The 20,895-nt window shown below is 53.9% G+C and overlaps 2 protein-coding genes across 2 annotated transcripts; one reads left to right on the forward strand and one right to left on the reverse strand.

The window, feature by feature from the left end:
- The first annotated feature begins 1,462 nt into the window (after positions 1-1,462).
- Positions 1,463-19,361, forward strand: TRIM72 (tripartite motif containing 72). Its single transcript, XM_004057567.4, has 7 exons — positions 1,463-1,985; positions 2,420-2,816; positions 6,781-6,876; positions 6,975-7,205; positions 8,577-8,599; positions 10,562-10,680; positions 11,916-19,361. The coding sequence occupies exons 2-7, from the start codon at positions 2,427-2,429 to the stop codon at positions 12,488-12,490; spliced, it is 1,434 nt and encodes a 477-aa protein (XP_004057615.3). The 5' UTR covers positions 1,463-1,985; positions 2,420-2,426; the 3' UTR covers positions 12,491-19,361.
- On the reverse strand, positions 3,626-4,840 carry PYDC1 (pyrin domain containing 1). Its single transcript, XM_004057554.4, is given in 3 exon segments — positions 3,626-3,845; positions 4,428-4,691; positions 4,694-4,840. Coding segments are annotated over 2 exon segments (267 nt in total). The 5' UTR covers positions 4,713-4,840; the 3' UTR covers positions 3,626-3,845; positions 4,428-4,443.
- Positions 19,362-20,895: the final 1,534 nt, after the last annotated feature.

Here is a 20,895-nt window from a genome sequence, read left to right on the forward strand (position 1 = left end):
TTTTTTTTGAGACGGAGTTTTGCTCTTGTTGCCCATGCTGGAGTGCAATGGCATGATCTTGGCTCACTGCAACCTCTGCTTCCCAGGTTCAAGCAATCCTCCCATCTCAGCCTCCCGAGCAGCTGGGACTACAGGTGTTCTTCACCATGCCCAGCTATTTTTTTTTGATATGGAGTTTCGCTCTTGTCACCCAGGCTGGAGTGCAATGGTGCGATCTCGGTTCACTGCAACCTCTGCCTCCCGGGTTCAAGCGATTCTCCTGCCTCAGCCTCCCAAGTAGCTGGGATTACAGGCACCTGCCACCACACCCGGCTAAGTTTTGTATGTTTCATAGAGACGAAGTTTCACCATGTTGGCCAGGCTGGTCTCAGACTCCTGACCTCAAGTGATCCACCCGCCTGGGCCCCCCAAATTGCTGGGATTACAGGTGTGAGCCATTGTGCCTGGCCCTTGCCAACTTTTTAATGGGGTTGTTTTCTGCTTGTTGAAATGTTTAGTTTCTTTATATATTCTGGATAGTAGATCTTTGTCAGATGCATAGTTTGTGAATATTTTCTTCCATTCTTTTTTTTTTGAGACGGAGTCTCACTCTGTACCCCAGGCTGGAGTGCAGTGGTGCGATCTCGGCTCACTGCAAGCTCCGTCTCCCGGGTTCACACCATTCTCCTGCCTCAGCCTCCTGAGTAGCTGGGATTACAGGTGCCCGCCACTGCGCCCGGCTAATTTTTTGTATTTTTAGTAGAGACGGGGTTTCACTGTGGTCTCGATCTCCTGACCTTGTGATCCACCCGCCTCGGCCTCCCAAGAGTGCTAGGATTACAGGCGTGAGCCACTGCGCCTGGTCTTTCTTCCATTCTTCAGTTGTCTGTTTGTTGATAGTTGCTTTTGCTTTTGCTGTGCAGAAGCTCTTTAGTTTAATGAGGTCCCACTTAACAATTTTTGTTTTTGTTGCTTTTGAGGACTTAGTCAAGAATTCTTTACCAAGGCTGATATCCAGAATAGTATTTCTCCTGGGGTTTCTTCTATGATTTTTATGGTTTGAAGTCTTACATTTAAATCTTTAACCCATCTTGAGTTAATTTTTTTATATGGTGAAAGGTAGGGGTCCAGTTTCATTCTCTTGCATAAGGCTAGCCAGTTATCCCAGCGCCACTTAAATGAAATTTCAGCTGAGATTTGAAAGATACACATACAGGAACCAGGGCAGAATTGAGTTCTGGGCTGCAGGCTCTGGATTCAGTTCATTCATTTATTCAATGTCTCTCTATCATTCATTCTCCAAGCATTTAGAGAGGCCTACTTTGTCCCAGGCTTCTCCTGGGTGTACTAGAGAGACCAAAGTGGAAAAGACCCTCCCCTCAGCTCTGGAGGAAGAAAACATTTCAGGGTGGGGTGAGGTCCTGCCCTCCTGCAGGTGGGGTAATCCTGCCAGGGTGACCTTGATCAGCCATAAACTTGGGGAATGAGTGGGTGACAGGCTGGTGAGGGGCTGCCAGCAAGGAGGAAGGAGCTGGAGAGTGTGGAGGTGGGAGTGGGGGGAGAAAGGGCAGATCCCCTTCAATTTTCTGTCTTTTCTGTGGTGTGAAAGACCCTGTCTCCCCGCTGGCTCTGAGCTCTGACTCCAGGCAGGCCGGGGAGAGAACAGTGGATGGGCCAAGACAGGTGGCCCTGTCATGTGATGTGTGCCCAGGGACTACTCAGCCCTCACTTTTAGAACGGTTTCCGGAAGTGATGGGAGGGATTGGGCAGGGCAGCTAAATATAGTCCTGGGGCCATGGCTCAGTCTGGGAGGGTCTTCCGCTGAGCACTGTGTGCCCATCACGCGTGGTGTCCACTGCCAGCTGCCCCTGTGAGTCCCTGTCCTTGCTTGGAGCCTGCTGCTTGTCTCAGATCCTTGGACACAGCCCTGACCCCAGTCCAGCTAGGCTCAACCCTGACCGGTCCTCCTTCGAGTCTCTTTCAGCCTAAGATCTCCAACCAGACCTGTGAGTCCCGTGGGCTGGAGAGAGGGGGAGGGGAGGTCTGGGTATCTTGGTAAAGTGGGGGAGGGGAGTCTCCGAGTGGGGGCTCTGGAGAGTTTGGGTCCGGGACTAAGGTCAGAGGCTGAGGCCTGGGGCTAAGGCGAGGGCAAGGACAGTGGGCTAGAATCTGGGCTTGTGTTCAGGAACTGGGGTTGACTGATAGGGCATATTTTTGGGGTTGGAGCTGAGAATTGCAGTGGAGGCTGCTTTTGGGCCTGAGACCGAGTTCCTCTTTCCCCTTGGCCGTCAGAGTCCCATCCAGTGTAGGATGTGAGGTCTTTACAGACTGGGGCTTCTCCCTGCGGGGCGGCGGGCCCGGCCTGGGCTAGGGCTGGGCCAGGGCTGGGCCGGGAGCGCGGCGCCGCGGGGTCCCCCTAACCTACTCCTCCTCCACCCAGGCCCGCCATGTCGGCTGCGCCCGGCCTCCTGCACCAGGAGCTGTCCTGCCCGCTGTGCCTGCAGCTGTTCGACGCGCCCGTGACAGCCGAGTGCGGCCACAGTTTCTGCCGCGCCTGCCTAGGCCGCGTGGCCGGGGAGCCGGCGGCGGATGGCACCGTTCTCTGCCCCTGCTGCCAGGCTCCCACGCGGCCGCAGGCACTCAGCACCAACCTGCAGCTGGCGCGCCTGGTGGAGGGGCTGGCCCAGGTGCCACAGGGCCACTGCGAGGAGCACCTGGACCCGCTGAGCATCTACTGCGAGCAGGACCGCGCGCTGGTGTGCGGAGTGTGCGCCTCACTCGGCTCGCACCGCGGTCATCGCCTCCTGCCTGCCGCCGAGGCCCACGCACGCCTCAAGGTGCGGGATCCGCGCGCATCGTGGTCGGAGGGGCTGTTCGGTGGCACGGGGCCGATGGGGAGGTCGCTGCAGTGATTTGGATTCTGAGTCTCTAGAGAGGCTCACGAGCTCCTGGAGTTGCGGGGGGCGGGGGCGGGGCGAAGCAGCCAGGAAAGACGGTCTGAGGAGCTGAAGGCGGGGCTGGCAGAGGAAAGCCGCGCAGGGATGGAGCTTGGCGATAAGGGCGCTGAGCAAACCTAGGTTTCCCGGCCTTAGTCCCTAGAGGAAACTGGAGATGGGCGGGCGGAGCCCCAGGGCGGGTCTGATGGGCCGGGCGGAGCCAGGTGGAGCAGGGACTGACTAGCCACTGCGGCCCACGCTCGCATTCCTGCACCCGGTGGGCCGGTCGGGCTGGCTCCCTGCTCGGCGCTGGCCCACTTTGGACTGGAGGCGCGGCGTTCCGGACCGAGCCAGGCGGCCGGGGCAGGGTTGTCCCGTTGTGCTCAGCGGAGGCCCACGCACCCCTGAAGCTGCGGAACTTGGGCTGGCCTGACGGTCCCCAGGCGGGGCCTCACCAGAAGGGAGACTGGAAGGGCTAGGCAGCTGGGATCTGCACTTATGTGCGCGGGCCCAGGGTGGCACCGAGAGCCCCGTCCAGGATGTTTTTCTGGGTGGAGCTGGAAGTCCCGAAAGCCTTGGGAGCCCACACGCAGTTGTGCGCGTCCCGAGGTACCCAGCAGAGACACCCAGACAGAGGCAAATAGAGACGAACGCACACTGGCTAGTGCGTGTCATCCGTGTGGCAAAAGCACACACGTATAGCTACCGGCGGGCACGTGTGCGCGCAGCCCCAGTAAAGTCTGCCATGAATATTTATTGGGCAGTGGAAGAATAAATGACAGGTGCAGGGGCTGGAGGAGGCGGGGTCTGGAGGCACGGAGGCGTCCTTGGTCCCCGAGGTGGAGACACTGTTGTTGTCTTACGCGACTGGTGCGCGCGTGGGGCTGGCTTCACAGGCGTTGCATTACTCCTTTTCCCTTGACCCGCCTCCTAGAAGGGGTAGACCACCGTCCTTTCATTGGTATTCGAGGCCCCCAGACTTCCCAGGGACCCAGGCTCTCAGTCCTGCCTGGCCCAGTTCAGCCCAGTCCTAGCTGGTGGTCTCCTAGCTCAGGGCAGGAGCCTCCTCCCGGGACCCCTCCCATCCCAGCACACCTGTGCTTAAGACCCCAACCTCAGGGCAACCCGCTCGGATCCCCTTCCATGCTGTGGAAGCTTTGTTCTTTCGCTCTTTGCAATAAATCTTGCTGCCGCTAAAAAAAAAAAAAAAAAAAAAAAAAAAAGACCGCAACCTCGCCCAACCTTGCCCGTCTTTATCTGCGAAGAGAGCACAGAACCCATGAAACGGAACAGGGCCCAGGCAGCCCCGGAGCCTGGAAAGGGGCAGTGGGGCGAGATGCAGCCCACCGGGGTTCGCGGCAGCCCAGCCCTTCGCCGCCGGGAGGGGCTGGCCGGAGGTCTGAGGGAGGAACCCAGGAGGGACCCTGAAGGAGGGGAACAGGAAGGCTCTGGGCGGGACCTGACGCCTGGGTCCTTGGCGAGGAAGCGGGGTTGGGTCCCGAGATCACGTACCAGCTCAGAGTGGCCCTCACGCGGCCCGCTGCAGCCGTGCGGCCTCCTCCAGCATGCGCATGTCGCGCAGCACGGCCACGACGAGCTCGGCTGCGTAGTCCTCGTAGTAGGAGGCGACCAGCTTGTCGGTGAGGTCCACGATATCTAGCTGCCCGAGCACGCCCCGCGGGATGCGCGCAAAGCCCTCGCGCAGCGGCACCCTCCCCAGCTTCATCTTGAACTTTTTGAGCTCCTCCGGTGTCAGGTTCTCCAGCACCTTCAGATGGCCTCGCGCTTCGTTCCCATGGCTCAGCCCTGCGCCTCTGAGCCTCTGAGGGCCTGGAGCCATCAGGTCCTACCTTTCCTGCAGCAGGTGGAGCTGCCGCCCCCGGGGATGTCCCGGGAAGGAGACTGATCTGGCAGCTCCTATTCAACCCTGTGGCTCCTGCTGGGAGGGGACTCTGCAAACACCGCCTAGAGGGTCCCCCAGTTTCCCCTGGGAGAGTCGGGGCGCCAAATTGTTGAGGTGGGGATTGCTGTTCCCAATCTGCAGAGGAGGAAACAGGTTGCAAGTCATTGAGGCAGGAATGGAACTGATTCCATGGTCAGGCACCTCCCAGCAAAGAAGTGGCTTTGTAGCCTGGCATGGTTGCTCATGCTTGTAGTGCCAGCTACTCGGGAGGCTGAAGCAAAAGGATTGCTTGAGCCTAGGAGTTCGAGTTGTGATTCTGCCATTGCACTCCAGCCTAGGCAATCCTGTCTCCAAAAAAAAAAAAAAAAAAAAAAAAAAGGCTTTGGCAGGAGTATTGGGAGCTCTCCTATATTTGCATATTTGCATTTGAGGTCTTGGGTAAGATCTAGACCACAGAATGGTTGGTCTGTGCAGGGGACATTTTTTTTTTTTTTTTTGAAATGCAGTCTTGCTCTGTCGCCCAGGCTAGAGTGCAGTGGCACATTCTTGGCTCACTGCAACCTCCGCCTCCCTGGTTCAAGTGATTCTTCTGCCTCAGCCTCCCGAGTAGCTGGGATTACAGGCACTTGCCACAGTGCCCGGGTAATTTTTGTATTTTTAGTAGAAACGGGGTTTCACTATCTTGGTCTGGCTGGCCTTGAACTCCTGACCTCGTGATCCACCCGCCCTGGCCTCCCAAAGTGCTGGGATTACAGGTGTGAGCCACCACGCCCGGTCAGCAGGGGACATTTTAATTAAATTTCCTGCCCCCTACTCCGAGCCCATGTGTGTACAGGCAGGCTGACTTGGGGGTCAGGCTGACAGGCTGACTGAGGCTGATGTTCTGCTTTTAAGTAAGAGAGAAAGCCCAGGAGTAGGGGTAGGTTGCCTTTCTTCTTTCATATATCCTTCATGTACCCCCTGAGGTCTGTTGTGTGCCAAGATCTGTGCCTGCCTGTCTGGTGGGAGAGACCAAACCACACTGATGTTTGTCATCCTTGCAAAGACCTGTGCTATGGGGCTGACTGCTGAGCAGAGGGGATCAGGGAAGGCAAGGCCAGGGAGGGGTCAACAAAACAGACAAGGGGCTGGGGGTGTGGCAGTTCATGCCTGTAATCCCAGCATGCTGGGAGGCTGAGGTGGGAGGATTGCTTGAGGCCAGGAGTTGGAGACCAGTCTGGGCAATATAGTGAGATTGTCTCTACAAAAATATTTTAAAAAATCATGGCCAGGCTTAGTGGCTCATGTCTAATCCCAGCACTTTGGGAGGCTGACGTGGGTGGATCACCTGAGGTCAGAAGTTTGAGATCAGCCTGGCCAACATGGTGAAACCATGTCTCTACTAAAAATACCAAAATTAACCAGGCGTGGTGGTGCACCAAAATTAGTCCCAGCTACTTGGGAGGCTGAGGCAGGAGAATCGCTTGAACCCAGGAGGCGGAGGTTGCAGTGAGCTGAGATTGTGCCACTGCACTGCAGCCTGGGTGACAGAGCGAGACTCCAACTCAAAAAAAAAAAAAAAATCAGAAAATTTGCTGGGCATGGTGGTGTGTGCCTATAGTTCCAGCTACTTGGGAGACTGAAGTGAGAGGGTCAATTAAGCCTGGGAAGTTGAGGCTGTAGTTAACTGTGATCATGCCACTGCTCCAGCCAGGGCAACAGTGTGAGACCCTGTCTCAAAACAAAACACCAAAATAAATAAATAAAAAACCGTACCAAAATAGACAAGGGGCAGGGGAAGCATTCGGACCTCAGGAGTAGCACTGGCTGGGGCTGGGAGGCATGTAAGTGGGTTTGGGGATGGGAAGATGGCTGGAGGAGGAGCTGGCACTGAGGTTGAGCCACAGAGGGCAGGTTTAGGATGGGAGGTGTGGGTTTCGGGTGGGTGGCATCCCCATCACTTCTCCATGCCTCGCCCCCCAGACACAGCTGCCACAGCAGAAACTGCAGCTGCAGGAGGCATGCATGCGCAAGGAGAAGAGTGTGGCTGTGCTGGAGCATCAGCTGGTGGAGGTGGAGGTGAGGACTTCACAGGGCCATGTCTGAGGGCTGGGGGCCAGGCTAGGGGTCTCCAGCCAAGAGCCTTTATCCCTTCAATCACTGCCCCATCCCTGCAGGAGACAGTGCGTCAGTTCCGGGGGGCCGTGGGGGAGCAGCTGGGCAAGATGCGGGTGTTCCTGGCTGCACTGGAGGGCTCCTTGGACCGCGAGGCAGAGCGTGTACGGGGTGAGGCAGGGGTCGCCTTGCGCCGGGAGCTGGGGAGCCTGAACTCTTACCTGGAGCAGCTGCGGCAGATGGAGAAGGTGCTGGAGGAGGTGGCGGACAAGCCGCAGACTGAGTTCCTCATGGTGAGCACTGGGTGACCTCCCCTCCCTGCCTCAGCCCCCTGCTCAGGGCCCAGAGACCTCATCCCATTGTCAGATAGGCCCAGAGAGGGGCAGGGATAAGCCAGCAGCACACAGCCGGGAGGGGCAGGCCTCAGGACTGCTATATGGTTGTTTAGGTTGAGCACTGCATAAGAACATTGTATTAAGTGAGCACTATTCATATCATAGACATTGTAGGTTTATATATTTATTAGGACACTCTTATTATTATTATTATTATTTTTGAGATGGAGTCTCGCTCTGTTGCCCAGGCTGGAGTGCAGTGGCAGGATCTTGGCTCACTGCAAGCTCCGCCTCCTGGGTTCATGCTATTCTCCTGCCTCAGTCTCCCGAGTAGCTGGGACTACAGGCGCCCGCCACCGCGCCCAGCTAATTTGTTGTATTTTTAGTAGAGATGGGGTTTCACCGTGTTAGCCAGGATGGTCTTGATTTCCTGACCTTGTGATCCACCTGCCTTAGCCTCCCAAAGTGCTGGGATTACAGGCGTGAGCCACCGTGCCTGGTCTTTTTTTTAAAGGCAGGGTCTCACTCTGTCACCCAGGCTGGAGTGCAGTGGCATGATCATAGCTCACTGAAGCCTTGTAGGCTCAAGCAATCCTCCAATCTCAGCCTCCCATAGCTGGGACTACAGGCGCTTACCTGGCTAGTTTTTGTATTTTTAGTAGAGATGGGGGTCTCATTATGTTGCCCAGACTGGTCTCAAATGCCTGGGCTCAAACAATCTGCCTGCCTTGGCCTCCCAAAATGCTGGGATTACAGGCATGAGTCACCGCACCCGGCCTATTAGGACAGTTTTCTAACAGGTGGAATCAGAGTGTCTTGGAGGCGAAGATACCTTTTTGTAATCCACATAAAAGTGAAGGGGTACGGGTGGCCTTGAGTTCTAGGTCTCTTTTGCGTTTTTTTTTTTTTTTTTTTTTTTTGAGACAGGGCTTTGCTCTGTTGCCCAGGCTGGAGTGCAGTGGCATGACCTCGGCTCACTGCAACCTCCTTCTCCCGGGTTCAAGTGATTTTCGTGGCTCAGCCTCCCGAGTAGCTGGGATTACAGGTGCCTGCCACCATGCCCAGCTAATTTTTTTGTATTTTTAGTAGAGATGGGGTTTCACCATATTGGCCAGGCTGGTCTCGAACTCCTGGCCTCAAGCAATCCACACACCTTGGCCTCCCAAAGTGTTGAGATTACAGGCATGAGCCACCTCGTCTGGCCTCTTTTAGCTTTTCTGATTCTTTCTGACGTTGCACTCAGCATTCCTAGTTGTCTACCCCATTCTCAAAAGTCTCCAGTGTCCCCACCATCGGCTTCACCACCATTCTCTTTTTCTCTCTCTCCAGAAATACTGCCTGGTGACCAGCAGGTGAGAGCAACCTGGCCCTGTCCCTTTGCCCGACTTGTCCCAGTCTTCTAGGGACACCAGCCGGCTCACTCTCCACTCACTATTGTGCCTGCACACCTGCAATTCAGTCTGCTGCCCCACCCCTGCCTGAACACAAGGTTGTAGACAGAAATGATCTGGAAGGATCCTTTCACTCAGGGACCTCCTAGATTGGTGCCATGAGACACATGTGGGTGGGGACACAGGCGTCACTGTGTGCTCAGTGTGGCCGTTGAGGGAAAGAGGTGGCCAGGGATGGAGTGAATGTTTGAGTTGGGCCCTGGAGGGATGAACAGGAGCTGGCTAGGCAAAGCGTTGGGAGAAGAAGGGCATTGTGAGGAGAAAGGCATTGCGGGGAGAAGGGCATTGCTGAGAGAAGAAGGGCGTTGCTGGGAGAAGGACATTGCTGGGAAAAGAAGGGCATTGCTGGGAGAAGGGCATTATGGGGAGAAGGGCATTATGGGGAGAAGGGCATTGCGGGGAGAAGGGCATTGCTGGGAGAAGGGCATTGCTGGGAGAAGGGCATTGCTGGGAGAAGAAGGGCATTGCTGGGAGAAGAAGGGCATTGCTGGGAGAAGGGCATTATGGGGAGAAGGGCATTGCAGGGAGAAGGGCATTGCGGGGAGAAGGGCATTGCGGGGAGAAGGGCACTGGGGGGAGAAGGGCATTGCTGGGGAGAAGGGCATTGAGAGAAGGGCATTGCTGGGAGAAGGGCATTGCTGGGAGAAGGGCATTGCTGGGAGAAGAAGGGCATTGTGGGGAGAAGGGCATTGCTGGGAGAAGAAGGGCATTGTGGGGAGAAGGGCATTGCTGGGAGAAGAAGGGCATTGTGGGGAGAAGGGCATTGCGGGGAGAAAGGCATTGCTGGGAGAAGAAGCACACTGTGGGGAGAAGGGCATTGCTGGGAGAAGGGCATTGCTGGGAGAAGGGCATTGCGGGGAGAAGGGTATTGCTGGGAGAAGAAGGGCATTGCAGAGAGAAGGGCATTGTGGGGAGAAGGGCATTGCAGGGAAAAGGGCGTTGCTGGGAGAAGGGTGTTGCTGGGAGAAGGGCATTGCTGGGAGAAGGGTGTTGCTGGGAGAAGGGCATTGCTGGGAGAGGGGACAGCCAGCGAGAGGGCTGGCGAGTGGGAGGGAAGAGGAAGCTGGGGTAGTAGGTGTGTGCACACTGGCGAAGCTGAGAGGCTTGGACCTTATCCCAACAGAAGGATTAAAAGAAAATGTAGTTGGGCCGGGTGCAGTGGCTCACGCCTGTCATCCAAGCACTTTGGGAGGCTGAGGCGGGCAGATCACCTGAGGTCAGCAGTTCGAGACCAGCCTGGCCAACATGGCAAAACCTCACCTCTACTAAAAACACAAAAATTAGCCAGGCATGGTGGCAGGCGCCTATAATCCCAGCTACTTGGGTGGCTGAGGCAGGAGAATTGCTTGAACTGGGGAGGCAGAGGCTGCAGTGAGCCAAGATCATGCCACTACACCCCAGCCTGGGTGATAGAGCCAGACTCAATCTCAAAAAAAAAAAAAAAAAAAAGACCAAAACCAAATAAACAGTGGTAAAATAATACATGTAACATAAAATTGACAATTTTCAGCTTCTTTTTTTTTTTTTTTTTTTTTAGACAGGATCTTGCTATGTTGCCCAGACTGGACTCAAATTTCTGAGCTCCAGTGAGCCTGCTGAGTCAGCCTCCCTGAGCAGCTGAGACTACACTCTACCTCGCTCATTTTAAGCATTTTTAAGTGTGCATTTAAATTCAGTGGTGCTAAGTACATTCACATTGTACAACCATCACCAGTGTTTATCTCCAGAATTTTCTCATCTTCCCAAACCAAAACTCCAAAGGAAGAGTTTTAAGCAGGGGTGCGACGTGGGGAGATCCTGGAATCCCCCCAGCCCTTGTCCTCCCCCCTCACACATGCCTCCCCTTCCCCTCCCCACCCCCAGGCTGCAGAAGATCCTGGCAGAGTCTCCCCCACCCGCCCGTCTAGACATCCAGCTGCCAATTATCTCAGATGACTTCAAATTCCAGGTGTGGAGGAAGATGTTCCGGGCTCTGATGCCAGGTACCGGGAGGGACTGGCTCAGGTTTGTGTGTGACCGGGCAGTTGATGGGAGGCCCTAGCCACCCTGGAGAGGCCTCCCAGTCCCAACTGGGGAGGCCACTGAAGGAGGTACCCATTGCCCCTTTGCCTCTGGACTGCTGCTGCAGTCCTCTAACCTGTGTTGGGAGGAGGGGCTTTGAGAGCATGGGGTTTGCAGTGGGTGACTGACATGAAAATGCTGCTGCTGTTGGCGGCACGGGACGCTGGGGCCTAGGTCTGAGCCACTGACTTGCTGTGTGATCCTTGGTCAGTCTCTGCCCCTCTCTGGACGGTGGAGATGATAAATCCTGCCAGTTGGGGACTGAGGCTCTGCAGAGCTCCTGGAACCCTGGGGACTGGCCTGGGTCAGAGAGTGACTCTGGCGGCCTGTGGCTGGGGAGGCCCAAGGGCTCAGTTCCTCCCCCGAAGAGCTGGATGATGCAGGTTACAGAGCTCTGGGACATACACATTGCTGGGGCAGCCCTTCCTGCCTCGGTGCGGGTGGGAATGCAGACAGCCTCATTTTATTCAAGATAAAACTAAGGCTCAGAGACTGGGTCTAGGCTGATGTGAAGATCGGGCTCCTTGACCTTGGGCCTTGGGCCTTGTCTGGGCCTCAGATGGTGAGTCCCATGCCTTGTATCAATTTAGTCCTGTTGGCCAGGCTCGGTGGCTCACGCTTGTAATCCCAGAACTTTGGGAGGCCGAGGTGGGAGGATCACTTGAGCCCAGGAGTTGGAGACCAGCCTGGGCAACATAGTGAGAACCCCTGTCTCTACAAAAACTTAAAAAAATTAGCCAGGTGTGGTGGCACGTGGCTGTAGTCCCAGCTACTTGGGAGATGGGAGATGGGAGGATTGCTTGAGCCTGGGAGTTGGAAGTTGCAGTGAGCCAAGGTTGCACCTGCGCTCCAGCCTGGGCGACAGAGTGAGACCCTGCCTCAAAAAAACAAAAAACAAAAACAAAAAACAACAACAATAACAACAACAAAAACAAAAAGAAAATGCAGGCCTGCCTGCAACCCTGGAGGGAAGCAATCATGGCCTCATCTCACAGCTGGGCAAACTGAAGTTGAGCCAGGTGTGATCTTGTGGCCCAAGCCCAGTGAGCAGAGATGCCAAGAGGATTAGGGGAGACAAAGCTGGCCTGCAATTGGTTGGGAGAAGACCCCAGCGAGGCAGAAACCTAGGGTTTTCTGACCGTGTTCTCTCTGGCAGCGCTGGAGGAGCTGACCTTTGACCCGAGCTCTGCGCACCCGAGCCTGGTGGTGTCTTCCTCTGGCCGCCGCGTGGAGTGCTCGGAGCAGAAGGCGCCGCCGGCCGGGGAGGACCCGCGCCAGTTCGACAAGGCGGTGGCGGTGGTGGCGCACCAGCAGCTCTCCGAGGGCGAGCACTACTGGGAGGTGGATGTTGGCGACAAGCCGCGCTGGGCGCTGGGCGTGATCGCGGCCGAGGCCCCCCGCCGCGGGCGCCTGCACGCGGTGCCCTCGCAGGGCCTGTGGCTGCTGGGGCTGCGCGAGGGCAAGATCCTGGAGGCGCTCGTGGAGGCCAAGGAGCCGCGCGCTCTGCGCAGCCCCGAGAGGCGGCCCACGCGCATTGGCCTTTACCTGAGCTTCGGCGACGGCGTCCTCTCCTTCTACGATGCTAGCGACGCCGACGCGCTCGTGCCGCTTTTTGCCTTCCACGAGCGCCTGCCCGGGCCCGTGTACCCCTTCTTCGACGTGTGCTGGCACGACAAGGGCAAGAATGCCCAGCCGCTGCTGCTCGTGGGTCCCGAAGGCGCCGAGGCCTGAGCCGCCGGACGGGTAGTGGAGGGGCGCGGGGGCCTGGGTTGAAGCTTAGGTCTCCTTGGTCGGGTCTGACGGGAGAAGGGTGGGGAGCGGGTTGCCAGGGCCCAGGGGGCTGGGAACTGGGGGATCTCCCAGAATACTGACAAGCGTGGGGTAGGACTGGCTTGGTGGCTCATGCCTGTAATCCCAGCACTTTGGGAGACGGAGGCGGGTGGATCACCTGAGGTCAGGAGTTCAAGACCAGCCTGGCCAACATGGTGAAACTCCTCTCTACTAAAAATACAAAAATTAGCTGGTCGCGGTGGCATACGCCTGTAATCCCAGCTACTTGGGAGGCTGAGGCAGGATAATTGCTTGAACCCAGGAGGTGGAGGTTGCAGTGAGCAGACATTGCGGCACTGCACTCTAGCCTGGGTGACAAGAGTGAGACTCTGTCTCAAAAAAAAAAAAAAGTGTGGGGGTTGGCATGGCCTGGGGACTGCTGGTGAGGGGTTGGAGTGACGCTGGGGACAAGACCCAGTGGGGTAGGGAGATCTGGAGTCAGGTCAGTGGGGAAATCAGAATTTGGGAACCAGGAGGCCTGAGAATTCCAGGAAGAAACTAAGGTTGAGCGAGGGAGTGACAGGGCCAGGTTGGGGGATTGATGGGAGGAGCTTGAGAACCTGTAGAGTAAGGGGCTCCTTCTGCCTCACACTCCCCTCCTCCTTAGGCCTTGGGTCCTCTGCTCCAGATTCATCTTACCCAAAGGCCTTCCCCTTAGTTCTCCACCTTAGGCATGCATTAAAATCACCTTTTTAAAGCCCTTAGCCATGCCTTGTTAAAGCATAGGGTGCTAAGTTTCTGATTTAGTAGGTTGGACAGGTCAAAAATGCTCATTTCTTTTTTTTTTCTTTTCTTCTTTTTTTTTTTTTTGAGACAGAGTCTTGCTCTGTCACCCAAGGCTAGAGTGCAGTGGCACCATCTCGGCTCACTGCAACCTCTGCCTCCAGGGTTCAAGCAATTCTCATGCCTCAGCCTCCCAAGTAGCTGGGACTACAGACGCCCGCCACCACACCTGGCTGTTTATTTTTTTTTTAGTAGGGGTTTCACTATGTTGGCCAAGCTGGTCTCGAACTCCTGATCTCAAGTGATTCAACCGCCTTGGCCTCCCATAGTGCTGGGATTACAGACATGAGCCACTGCACCTGGATGAAAATGCTCTTTTTTTTTTTTTAATTTAGTTTTTGTAGAAATGGTGTCTCGTTACATTGCCCAGGCTGATCTTGAACTCTTGGCCTCAGGTGATCCTCCTGCCTTGGCCTTCCAAGTGCTGGGATTACAGGTGTGAGCCACCACGCCCTGCCAAAAATGTGCATTTCTAGCAGGTTCCCAGGTGACGCTGCTGGCCACAGGGGCTGACGCTGCGGGAAGCCCTGACCTAGTGCACAACCCATTGGGCTCTTCACTGTCAGTGTAGAGGCATAGGTCCAAAATATGTTTCCCCAGTCAAAAACATGTAAGGTTTGCACCAGGAGTGGAAGGAAACAAACAAACATAAACCAAAGCAAAGACACTTAAGGGCTGGGTACTCATGCCTGTAAACCCAACACTTTGGGAGTTTGAGGCAGGAGGCTCATTTGAGGCCAGGAGTTTGAGACCAGCCTGGGGAACATAGCGAGACCCTGTTGCAACAAAAACCAGAAAAACAACAAAAAGAAGACATTGGAAAACGGCCAGAGCTGATTCTAGGTGAATAAACAACCCTCGACTTAACTTGCTTTGCCTCTGGGATATGTTTATCGAGCGTCTTGAACGTTGAGGAAGCCAGCCAAGAGAAAGAGCCTGATGCCAAGGTCACACTGGTCCCTGCTGCTCATGGGGAAGAGAAGGCCCCCAACTAGATGTCCCAGAACTGGCCGCTCCCCACTTACTTGCTGGTTCACACCTTCTTTGGTTTTAGCGCACAGGGCATTTCTTGGGCTCTGGAGTAACCACTGAGGCCAGAGTGAGAGTCCCTCTTCCCTGGAGGGAGAGGCCTTTGGGGATCCAGACAGGCTTCTCTCCTGAGGGAAGACGCTGGCCTGGGGTCACTCATTTTCACGGGGAGGGTGTGCTGGCGGGATGGGTGGAAGGGCCTGGGGCCCCGGCAGCCCATTGTGGAGGTTTTCTCGGGAGATGGTGGGTATGGGACTAAGGGTGAAAGGGAAGTTGTGAGTTGGGTAAGAAAGGCCTGAGGATCTGGCAGGGGAAGGCGGCACACCTGGGTGTGTCTCCCAGAGGAAGGCCTGTGGAGCCCTGGCTTCAGGAGACAGAAGAGAGGATTAACGGTAGAAGCTCTTTCATGTTAGAAAATAAAACAATATAGTTAAGGGATTATTTGGTTGTAAAATCCAACACCATTAATAAAACTGTTATATTCTGACTCCTTCCTCATTAAATCCGCATGAAAAGACACGTGACCTACTGCAAGGCCTCCTAATTGCCCTCCAGCCTTTAATCTTGACTTGGTAATGTTTCCAAAAATGCAAATGTGGTCACGGGACTCAGTTGCTCAAAACTTTCAACAACTCCCTCTTTCCTACAGGATAAAGCCCCCAGTCTTTGGCTCAGCATTTGAGCTGTTCTGCCATGTTTTTTGTTGGTTTGTGTGTTTGTTTTGTTTGAGACAGAGTCTCGCTCTGTTGCCTAGGCTGGAGTGCAGTGGTGTGATCACCGTAACCTCCGCCTCCTAGGTTCAAGGGATTATCCTGCCTCAGCCTCCCGAGTAGCTGGGATTACAGGTGCCCACCAGGCTGGTCTCGAACTCCTGACCTCAGGTGATCCACCCATCTTGGCCTCCCAAAGTGCTGGGATTACAGGCTGGCCTTCCAGCTTCATCTGTTTTTAATTAAAAAACAATTTTTTTTTTTGAGACAAGGTCTTGCTCTGTCGCACAAGCTGGAGTGCAATGGTGTGATTGTGGCTCACTGCAGCCTTGACCTCCTGGGCTCACATGATCCTCCCACTCCAGCCTCCTGAGTAGATAGGATGGCAGGCACCCACCACCATGCCTATTTTTTATTTTTTGTATTTTGGTAGAGATGAGGTCTCACTATGTTGCTCATGCTGGTCTCGAGCTCCTGGCCTCAAGCGATCCTCCCATCTTGGCTTCCCAAAGTGTTGGGATTACAGGTGTGAGCCACTGAGCCCAGCCCAGCTTCATCTTTTATTTTATTATTATTTTTTGAGACGGAGTCTCACTGTATCACCCAGGTTAGAGTGCAGTGGTGTGATCTTGGCTCACTGCAACCTCTGCCTGCCAGGTTCAAGTGATCCTCCTGCCTCAGCCTCCCGAGTAGCTGGGACTATAGGCAGGTGACACTACGCCTAGCTGCTTTTTGTATTTCTAGTGGGGACAGGGGCTTCACTATATTGGCCAGCCTGGTCTCGAACTCCTGACCTCAGGGGATCCCCCAACTCGGCCTCCCAAAGTACTAGGATTACAGGCTTGAACCGCCGTGCCCAGCCCCAGCTTCATCTTAAAAAGAAAATTTCTCTGTTTTAATATCTAACAGGGCAAATATTGAAAGATAAACCCACATAACAAAAGCTCTTTGGGATCCTAGTGTTGGGGAAAGGCTGCTGTCCATTGACTGTCACTGAACTCTCTGTCATTGCTCAGGCTAAGGACTGGCCACAGTGAGGGAGGGACCTGTGGTCTCCCGTGTTGCTCCTCACCCTGTAGACTGTGGGCTGTGGGCTGTGTCCAGCCTCACCTTGGATCACCGCCCTGTGCATGTCTACACTCTGGCCATGCTGAACTGAACTGCTGGGGTCTCTGCACCTCCTTTTTTTTTTTTTTTTTTTTTTTTTTTTTTTTTTTTTGAGATGCAATCTTGCTCTGTCGCCCAGGCTGGAGTGCAATGGTGCTATCTCAGCTCACCGCAACCTCTGCCTCCCAGGTTCAAGTGATTCTCCTGCCTCAGCCTCCGCAGTAGCTAGGATTACAGGCACCCATCACCACGCCAGGTTAGTTTTTTCATTTTTATTTGTATTTTTAGTAGAGGCGGGGTTTTGCCATGTTGGCCAGGCTGATCTCGAACTCCTGACCTCAAATGATCTGCCTGCCTCAGCCTCCCAAAGTGCTGGGATTACAGGCATGAGCTGTCGGGCCTGGCCCCTGCACTTCTTTTTTAGGAATGTCAGTTCCCTCCCACTTATCCTTCATGGCTCTCCCAAAACACCACCATTTCCTGTCCTCTCTTGACCTTCTAGGCCTCCAGGAAGAATCAGTTACTCTCCTCTCTGGATTGCCCAGCAGCTCCTCCACCATGTGTAGCCCACGGAATTGAATTGTCTACACACAGGCCATGGGTGTCTGGAGGGATGGTGGTATCTGAGACCCAAAGCCTCTTTCTGAGGAAATGGGTATTCTGAGAAGCAGATGCCAAGATAGGATTAAATGGGCAGAGATTTTAGGAGGGAAGATGCCCATGTGAGGGAAGATGGGGAGGGCCATCAGACCGTGTCGCAAGTCTGCTGTTCGTGTGGGAGGGAGGGAGGGAGGGAGGGAAGGCTCTTGTGGCGTCTCCTGCAGCCAGAGCCACCTTCCAAACACTCCTGTGCCTTCCGGGACCCGGGCTGGCTTTAGTCTCCCTGCAGAGCTGAGTAATGTATGCTCCCTTTTGTTGGAATTACATCAGGAAACTTTCTTTCGAAGCTGCCACAGGTTCTTTCTGCGTATAGTTGCCCCAGCTTGAGCTGCATGCATTGAAGGAAATGGCCCATGGCTGACTGAGTGAGGTGGGCTTTGTGGGAAAAGCTGCGTAATCCAGGTGGTCCTTGTCGGGTGGGGCTGCCTGACCCAGGCAGGGTCTCCCTGGGGATGTAGGAAGGTGAAATGTGAACAGAGAAGGGAGTTCCTCCAGCACATGTGTTCTAAAGCACCAGCGTCCCCTCCGTGAGTCCCTCCTCTCCACGAGAACGCTGGAAACCCCCAGAAACTGGCTGCCAAGACATTTCCTGTGTTTCCTGACATCTTTAGGTAGCATAATAGCAAACTTGAACCTGCCAAGGCCATGATAAAACTGCAAGCAAGAACATTTATCGTGGCCAGGTGCAGTGGCTCACGCCTGTAATCCCAGCACTTTTGGAGGTTGAGGCGGGTGAATCACCTGAGGTCAGGAGTTCGAGACCAGTCTGGTCAACATGGTGAAACCCCATCTTTACTAAAAATACAAAAATTAGCCAGGCATGGTGGCACATGCCTGCAATCCCAGCTACTCAGGAGGCTGAGGCAGGAGAATCACTTGAACCCGGGAGGCGGAGGTTCCGATAAGCTGAGATCGGGCCACTGCATTCCAGTCTGGGTGAGAGAGTTAAAACAGGAATTAAAAGAAATTAAAGAATGTGTAAGCAAAAACTCAGTTGTATGTAAGAAAACCCAGTTCACCCTGAGGAAGAGAAAGAGCTAAAGTCCTTTAAAAATTAACTGCCTGTTTTTCTGTGGATAGTGAGCCTTATCTCTCTCCCTTTCCCAGGCATTGTGAAGACCCTGTTTCTCTAGCTGTGCAGCTGCAAGGTCACTAGGCAGATAAACTCAAGTCATAAAACATGTTTTTCCTTGAAAAGTAAAAAATGATGTAATGCATGTCTCAACTGAATAACTGTCTTTGTTTCTCGCTTCTGTAATATGCTTCCCCCTGCACAGATCTCCCCCTGCCCCACAAAATGCTTAAAAGGTAACCGGAGCCGGGCGCGGTGGCTCACGCCTGTAATCCCAGCACTTTGGGAGGCTGAGGCAGGTGGATCATGAGGTCAGGAGATCGAGACCATCCTGGTTAACATGGTGAAACCCCGTCTCTACTAAAAATACAAAAAATTAGCCGGGCGTGGTTGCAGGCGCCTGTAGTCCCAGCTACTTGGGAGGCTGAGGCAGGAGAATGGCCTGAACCCGGGAGGCGGAGCTTGCAGTGAGCCGAGATCGCGCCACTGCACTCCAGCCTGGGTGACAGAGCGAGACTCCGTCTCAAAAAAAAGGTAACTGGACTCTTTGTTCAGGGCTCAGTCTTTTTGGATGTTAATCTGACTGGGCCAGTGCACCTAACTAAACAATAAATAATAAGTATCCTCCTCAACCTCTTGGTCTCTCTGATTCCTAAATTATCCCACTGCAGAATGAGACACTGTCTCAAAGGAAAAAAAAGAAAATTTATTGAGACGTTATTATGTGTCAATAGCTCTCTATTCAGAATCTCACTGATCTTCGCAACCTTGGATCTCACAACAACGAGAGCCCCACTAGGTTGCCTCTTTTGTTTTGTTTTGTTTTGTTTTGTTTTTGAGATGGAGTCTCACTGTCTCCCAGGCTGGAGTGCAGTGACGCGATCTCGGCTCACTGCAACCTCTGCCCTCCGGGTTCACGCCATTCTCCTGCCTCAGCCTCCCAAGTAGCTGGGACTACAGGCGCCCGCCACCATGCCTGGCTAATTTTTTTGTATTTTTAGTAGAGACGGGGTTTCACCATGTTTGCCAGGATGGTCTCAATCTCCTGACCTCGTGATCCGCCCGCCTCGGCCTCCCAAAGTGCTGGGATTACAGGCGTGAGCCACCGTGTTCGGCTTAGGTTGCCTCTTATACCGGGTTCACGCATCCCCTGGATGCATGACAGTCTGACCACAGAGGACCCCGGTCCACAGGAGCATGATGCATCTTGGAGTATCGACTTTATACCAATATTCTTCTTCTTGATACTGGTGGTGGTGAGAAAGTTGGGTAATTTAACCAAAAGTAAAAATCAAGATGTCACGTTCCCATTAAAACAAACATAGAGTACAGAATCTGCGTGAATTTTCAAGCTAAAACAAGAGATGTCCACAAAATTTTGCATTGGTGCTGGCCATTTGTATAGGCCTTCAGACTCTCAAAAATGTGAGTTCTTAAAATTATTATTATTTATTTTTGAGACAGGTTTCACTCCATCACCCAGGCTAGAGTACAGTGGTGTGATTTCTGCAGCCTCGACCTCCCAGTTTCAGGTGATCCTCCCACCTCATCCTCCCAAGTAGCTGAAATTACAGGCACACGCCACCATGACTGGCTAATTTTTTGTAAGTTTAGTAGAGATGGGATTTCACCGTGTTGCCCAGTCTGGTCTCAAATGCCTGGGCGCAAGTCATTCACCTGCCTCAGCCTCCCAAAGTGTTGGGATTACAGGTGTGAGCCACTCCGCCTGGCCTAAAAATACTTTATTGCTAAAAATGCTAAGGATCATCTGAGCCTTCAGTGAGTCATAGTCTTTTTGCTGGTGGTGGGTCTTGCCTCAATGTTGATGGTTACTGACTGATAAGGATGGTGACTGCTGAAGGTGGGGGTGGCGGTGGCAATTTCTTAAAAGAATTTCTTAGGCCAGGTGCTGTGGTTCACGCCTGTAATCCCAGCACTCTGGGAGGCCGAGGTATGTGGATCACCTGAGGTCAGGAGTTCAAGACCAGCCTGGCCAACATGGCGAAACCCCATGTCTACTAAAAATACAAAAGCTAGCTGGGCGTTGTGGTGGGCATCTGTAATCCCAGCTACTCGGGAGGCTGAGGCAGGAGAATCACTTGAACCCAGGAGGCGGAGGTTGCAGTGAGCTGAGATCATGCCATTACACTCCAGCCTGGGTGACAAAGTGAGACTCTATCTCAAAAAAAAAAAAAAAATTTCTTAAAAGAAGACAATAATGAGGCTGGGCACGGTTGAGTCATGCCTGTAATCCCAGCACATTGGGAGGCCGAGGCAGGTGGATCACCTGAGCTCAGGAGTTCAAGACCAGCCTGGCCAACATGGTGAAACCCCATCTCTACTAAAGATACAAAAATTAGCTGGGCGTGGTGGCTGGTGCCTCTAATCCCAGCTACTCAGGAGGCTGAGGGAAAAGAATTGCTTGAACCCAGGAGGCGGTTCGGTGAGCCGAGATTCTACCATTGCATGCCAGCCTGGGCTACAAGAACAAAAGTCCATCTCAAAAAAAAAAAAAAAAGACTTGAAAGGCAAAATGACTCTTTGATCCATGCGCTGCAGAATAGATGTTGTGTTAGCAGCTGTATTAGTCCATTCTCACACTGCTGTGAAGACATACTTGAGACTGGGTAATTTACAAAGGAAAGAGATTTAATCAGCTCATGGTTCTGTGGGCTGTACAGGCTTCTGCTTCTGGGAAGGCCTCAGGAAACTTATAATCATGGTGGAAGGTGAAGGGCAAGAAGGCACATCTTCACATGGCTGGCGGGAGGTGAGAGAGGTGCTACACGCTTTAAAACAAGCAGCACTAGGGGGATGATGCTAAACCATTAGAAACTGCCCCCATGATCCGATCACCTCCCACCAGGCCCCTCCTCCAACACTGAAGATCACAACCTGACGTGAGATTTGGGTGGGAACACAGAGCCAAACCATATCAGCAGGAA

This window comes from Gorilla gorilla, chromosome 18 (assembly GCF_029281585.2).
Source record: "Gorilla gorilla gorilla isolate KB3781 chromosome 18, NHGRI_mGorGor1-v2.1_pri, whole genome shotgun sequence".
In the NCBI taxonomy this organism is placed as follows: domain Eukaryota; kingdom Metazoa; phylum Chordata; class Mammalia; order Primates; family Hominidae; genus Gorilla; species Gorilla gorilla.

Coding starts and splice junctions, on each gene's coding strand:
- TRIM72 (XM_004057567.4), top strand. CDS start 2,427: ATGTCGGCTGCGCCCGGCCTCCTGCACCAGGAGCTGTCCTGCCCGCTG. Junction 2,817..6,780: donor AGGCCCACGCACGCCTCAAG/GTGCGGGATCCG, acceptor CTCGCCCCCCAG/ACACAGCTGCCACAGCAGAA. Junction 6,877..6,974: donor ATCAGCTGGTGGAGGTGGAG/GTGAGGACTTCA, acceptor CCATCCCTGCAG/GAGACAGTGCGTCAGTTCCG.